This window comes from Equus quagga, unplaced genomic scaffold (genome assembly GCF_021613505.1).
Source record: "Equus quagga isolate Etosha38 unplaced genomic scaffold, UCLA_HA_Equagga_1.0 HiC_scaffold_10047_RagTag, whole genome shotgun sequence".
In the NCBI taxonomy this organism is placed as follows: Eukaryota; Metazoa; Chordata; class Mammalia; order Perissodactyla; family Equidae; genus Equus; species Equus quagga.
Window position 1 is genome coordinate 1 of NW_025791962.1, and position 4290 is coordinate 4290.

Genomic DNA, 4290 nt, shown 5'->3' on the forward strand with positions numbered 1-4290 from the left:
CCTCTGGGGCTCAGGCACAGAGAAGGTGCTGTGGGAACACAGTGTGGAACAGCAGGCCAGGCCTGTGACTCTCTTCACACATGGCTCTCCCCAGTGCTCTCTCTCCTACCTGGGGCCCCTGGCGTCAGGAGAACTCCCAGGATATGTGGCAGATGCTGCACCACTCCGGGATCAAGCTGACGTTGGCGTATGTACAGGACCTCTTGCCTGGCTCAGTCCTGAAGCACCAGGCCACCCCTTTTCTCATCCAGGTGGATCTTTTCCAGGCCACTGAGTTGGAGACAGAGGGTAAGGGAGACCGTAGGCTTGGAAGACTACCCCAGTGGGTGCGTCATGACTGGGGATTCATTTAAAGACAGTGGGATCTTTCCTGTTTGGGGAAAGGCACATGGAAAGCAACTTATGTAGCTGACCCTTTGTCTTTCTCCAGCTCCTGCCCCAGCTCCAGCACTTCTGCCAGCGGCAGAGGCAGAAAAGGGGCCACCTCTGGAGCTGGACGGAAGTCCAGTTCTATTTCTGCCATCACTCCTAGCGCTGGAGCCATCAGCTGCTCCAGACCCGGAGCGAGTGCCATCAGCAGCCCCAGCCCAAGTGGCAGGTCCTGAACTGGACTCAACGGGACCTAGGGGTATGCTGGGATTTCCACCTCAGACTCCAGTAACAGACGCAGAATCAGCTCCAGTTCCAGAGGCTTCCCACCCCTGGCGAGTGACCAGGAAGGAGCAGCCCGATGGAAAGCCTAGCCTCATGGCCTTCTCCCCAAGGGAGGTGGCAGAACAGCTGACGGTCATTGACGCGGTGAGCACCTGGGCTCTCAGGTCGGGGTGGGGCAGGCCATCCCTCTGCCATCAGCTGCCCCAGACTTGCTTTTGCCTTTGGGGACTCCTATGACCTGGGTCCAAATCCCAGCTCCACCGCTTCCCAACCTTGGGATCTGGGCAACTCCCCAGCCTTCATGTTCCACCCTCACGCTGTAGAGATGGGGACCAAGAGGACCCGCTGCACAGAGTGGCTGAGCACATTGAGTGAAGTAGAACACAGAGCAAGCCCGGTGGGGCCTGGCCCGAGAGGTGGGGGAGGAGAACGCACTGTGTGCAGCCAGGAACTCGGGCGGTCCAGCCATCTGCCCTGGAGGCTCAGCAGCCTCAGCACTTGTGATGCACCTGACGTGTACTTAACTAAAAGGGAGACAACCTGACAAAGCCCGTGGGTGTAGCTGGCACAGGGGAATGTGCAGCGGAATGGGGACTGGGACCAGCGGATGCTCAGGATGCAGGAAGATGCCCCCTTGGGAGGTGCCAAGTGGAGCAGCCCTCTGGAGCTTGCAGTTCGTGGGGCTGGGCTGGGTGCAAATGCTCCTGCCTTTTCCCCAACAGTCTCGAGTCCCTGGTCCTCCTGTGCTGGGTGCTCTCAGTGGAAGAACAATGAAAGCCAGGGGCTCCCACCAGGCTGAGAACACATGCTCAGCCTCCTGAGCCCCAGCTTAGACCAGTGACTCCTGCCTGGACACTGAGCTGGGCTGTGACAGGGCTGAGTGACTCTCCCCCTCTTCACCAGGAATTGTTCAAGAACGTCGTGCCCTCTGAGTATCTGGGCTTCACCTGGGGCAAAAGAAACCAGCCTGGACATGAGAACGTGGCACCCACCGTCCGGGCCACCGTGGTGCAGTTCAACAGAGTAGCAAATTGTGTCATGACGTCCTGCCTTGGGGACCCAAACATGACGGCCCAGGGCAGGGCCAAGGTCCTGGAGCGGTGGATCGAGGTGGCCAGGGTATGCAGGGGGAGACCCTCTCCAGAGCCATGGAACTGCCCCTTCTCCTTGATCAGCTCTCAGGACTGAAGGCTGTACTCTAAGCCCCGGCACAGTTGCTAGGTCCTTCCTGCCAAGGGCCCGCTGACCTTGACTGGCATGTCCCAGTGGTGGGATGCTCACTTCCTCTCTGGCTCCTTCCTGTTTTGAGCAAAATTCCTCCTCCTGGAAGTGTTACTCTTTGGTCCACCTGTACCCTCCCTGGCACCCTGGGCATCTGTCCCACTCAGGAGGGGTGAGTGGAAGGGAGGAGGACTGAAGCCAGAGCAGACAGGGCTCCTGCTCCCCTCCCAGCTCCTCCTCTCCCTCCTCAGGAGTGCCAAGCCTTGAGGAACTTTTCCTCCTTGTACGCCATCGTCTCGGCTCTGCAGAGCATGCCCATATACAGACTGAACAAGACCTGGGGGAAAGTGTCCAGGTGGGGAGGCCTCTCCACAGGAGGACCAGGGGGAGGAGGGAGCTCCCACGTGTCTGCCATTGCCCTCTCGTCGGCTGGGGCTTCCTGGGTGGCAGTAAGCCCTGGGCACAGGGCCTGGGTGGGTGTGCAGTGTCCCTGATCCTCACTGGCAACTTAGGCCACCAGTTCTGCTTCAGGACTCAAGTTGCTTAGATGTCACATAGTGGGTTGAACCAAAGTGGAGATTTTCAAGTGTTTGCCATACAGCCACAGAACTCTGTGCCCAGTGGAAACCCTAACTGGTCAAAATACAGCTGCTCCATAGAAAAGGGAGTGGCGGCCCCAGGTGACCAACATGAGAGCCCCCTCTGCAGTCCCATGGCTACGTCAGTGCTTAGAGGACCCCCGCAAAAATCCTCATCCAGGCAGTTTGGATTTTCTAGATTCTCATGGAGAAGGGACTTGCTCTTATGCCCCCTGCCCCATTGTTCCTGAGCTTCTCCTTCCTCCTTTCCCCTCTCAGGAAGAGCTGCCGAAAATTTAAAAAGCTCTGTGATGAGGACAACACCCTGAGCTGGGAGCTGCTCATCAAGGTAGAGTGGAGGCTGGAGTGTGGAGGGAGAGGCGGGGTGGGGGAAACGGGGACAGGCAGGATGTGGACGGTAATTTCTCCCTTGAAGTTTCTGTGGACAATTCCAGTCTTCCCTGGATGAACAGGAAGATGGGGTCTGTTTGGTCCATGGGCAGGTGGGGGAGGTGTCTGTGGGCTGGGAAGCCCTGGTCATGGCAGGAATTGGGGGTGTCTGGGCTGATCCAGGTGGGGATGCTGAGCTGGCTGGTTGAGCAGGGGCTGGCTTCCATTTTGGTCCACGCTCTCAGCACTTAGATTCTTCCAGGCTGTTGCGTGGATGGGGTGGGCGGGGGTATGTTTCTTCCCTGAACCAGCTCACTGTGTCTTTAGGAAGCCAGGCCCCCACTGCTCCTTCTGTCTTCACCATTTCTCCATGAGGAGGGCACCCTGCCTGCCCTCGGGATGGGCACTGCCAGGCATTACCCCAGGCCAGGTGGTCAAATGGGCTGCCCAGCCTTGAGTCGGAGTGACTGGAGCATGACAGATGTGTGTGCATGTTTGACTCCCCACTGGCCCTACCACAGTCGCTGCTAGTCTGTCCCTGTCAGGAACCTCACCTGGGTCCTAGTCAGCAGTAACTGGTGCCCAGGTGGCTTTTGAGAAGCGTCCAGGAAACTGGTGGTGCTCAGTGGATCTTTCCTGAGTGGACCTCGTAGTCTTCCCATGAAAGAAAAACCAAAGTGTCCTGTCAGCCCCACCCCACCCTTTCACGCCGGGTGGGGTGAGAGCCAGAACCATGCAGACCGTCACTGACGCTGAGTCCTCAGGAGACCCTGCGAGGTAGGTGGAGTTGTCACACATTCCAGATGAGGAGGCTGACTCAAGGAGGACAGGCCTTAGGTCCAAGGTCATACAGCAAGAGTGTTGGAGCTGGGATTGTTCTAGAATCAGAGCATGCTGGAGGATGGAGTAGCATTGGTACCAGCTGACTTGATTCAGACGTCCAGGGCTGAGGTCAGAGGGGCTGAGGAGAAGTGGGGTGAGGGGAGGATGGCCTCCTTGACCCTGTCCCTGATCCTGGCAGAAGCAGCCGTCCAAGTTTGCCACCCTGCTGAGGACCCTCCAGAGAGGCCGGAAGAGGCAGCAGCAGAAGGTGAGTGCGCCTGTGGGGAGGGGCTCCAAGGTCAGAGGAGGGGTCTCTGCCCTCCCAGCTGGGGGCTCCAACTCAGAGAGGGGGCCTTCCTCCTGCAGCCCTCCTCCTGTCGCCACAGAGCCTGACACCTGCCCCTAGAAGTGACCAGGAGGAGGGCCTGGGGAGCTGCAGCAGGATGGGTCAGGAGAGTGGAGGGGCCCAGGATCAAAGGCCCTGTGACAAGCCAAAAGCAGGCCCTGGGAGGTGACCAGGAGGAGTCTGGTGTTCTTGGAGGGTGAGGGGTGGGGATTGAGGGCCAGCTATGAAGGGTTTGAGGCTACTCCATGTGGGGACCCTGGGCTGGGCCAGGAGGCTGAG

At 58.9% G+C, this 4290-nt stretch overlaps 1 protein-coding gene across 6 annotated transcripts in view; it reads left to right on the plus strand.

The window, feature by feature from the left end:
- The first annotated feature begins 6 nt into the window (after positions 1–6).
- The window catches only part of LOC124231864 (ral guanine nucleotide dissociation stimulator-like), a 5578-nt gene continuing 1294 nt past the window's right edge, over positions 7–4290 (plus strand). The window contains exons 1-7 of one of the 6 annotated variants that reach the window (XM_046648867.1): positions 7–288; positions 431–798; positions 1558–1773; positions 2127–2230; positions 2733–2802; positions 3868–3933; positions 4032–4261. In XM_046648867.1, coding sequence (XP_046504823.1) covers positions 81–288; positions 431–798; positions 1558–1773; positions 2127–2230; positions 2733–2802; positions 3868–3933; positions 4032–4058 — 1059 coding nt within the window. In that variant the 5' untranslated portion in view covers positions 7–80 and the 3' untranslated portion in view covers positions 4059–4261. Of the gene's footprint in view, positions 289–430; positions 799–1557; positions 1774–2126; positions 2231–2732; positions 2803–3864; positions 4263–4290 lie in introns of those variants that run through there. The other 5 variants (XM_046648866.1, XM_046648865.1, XM_046648864.1 and 2 more) reach the window with 5 other exon arrangements.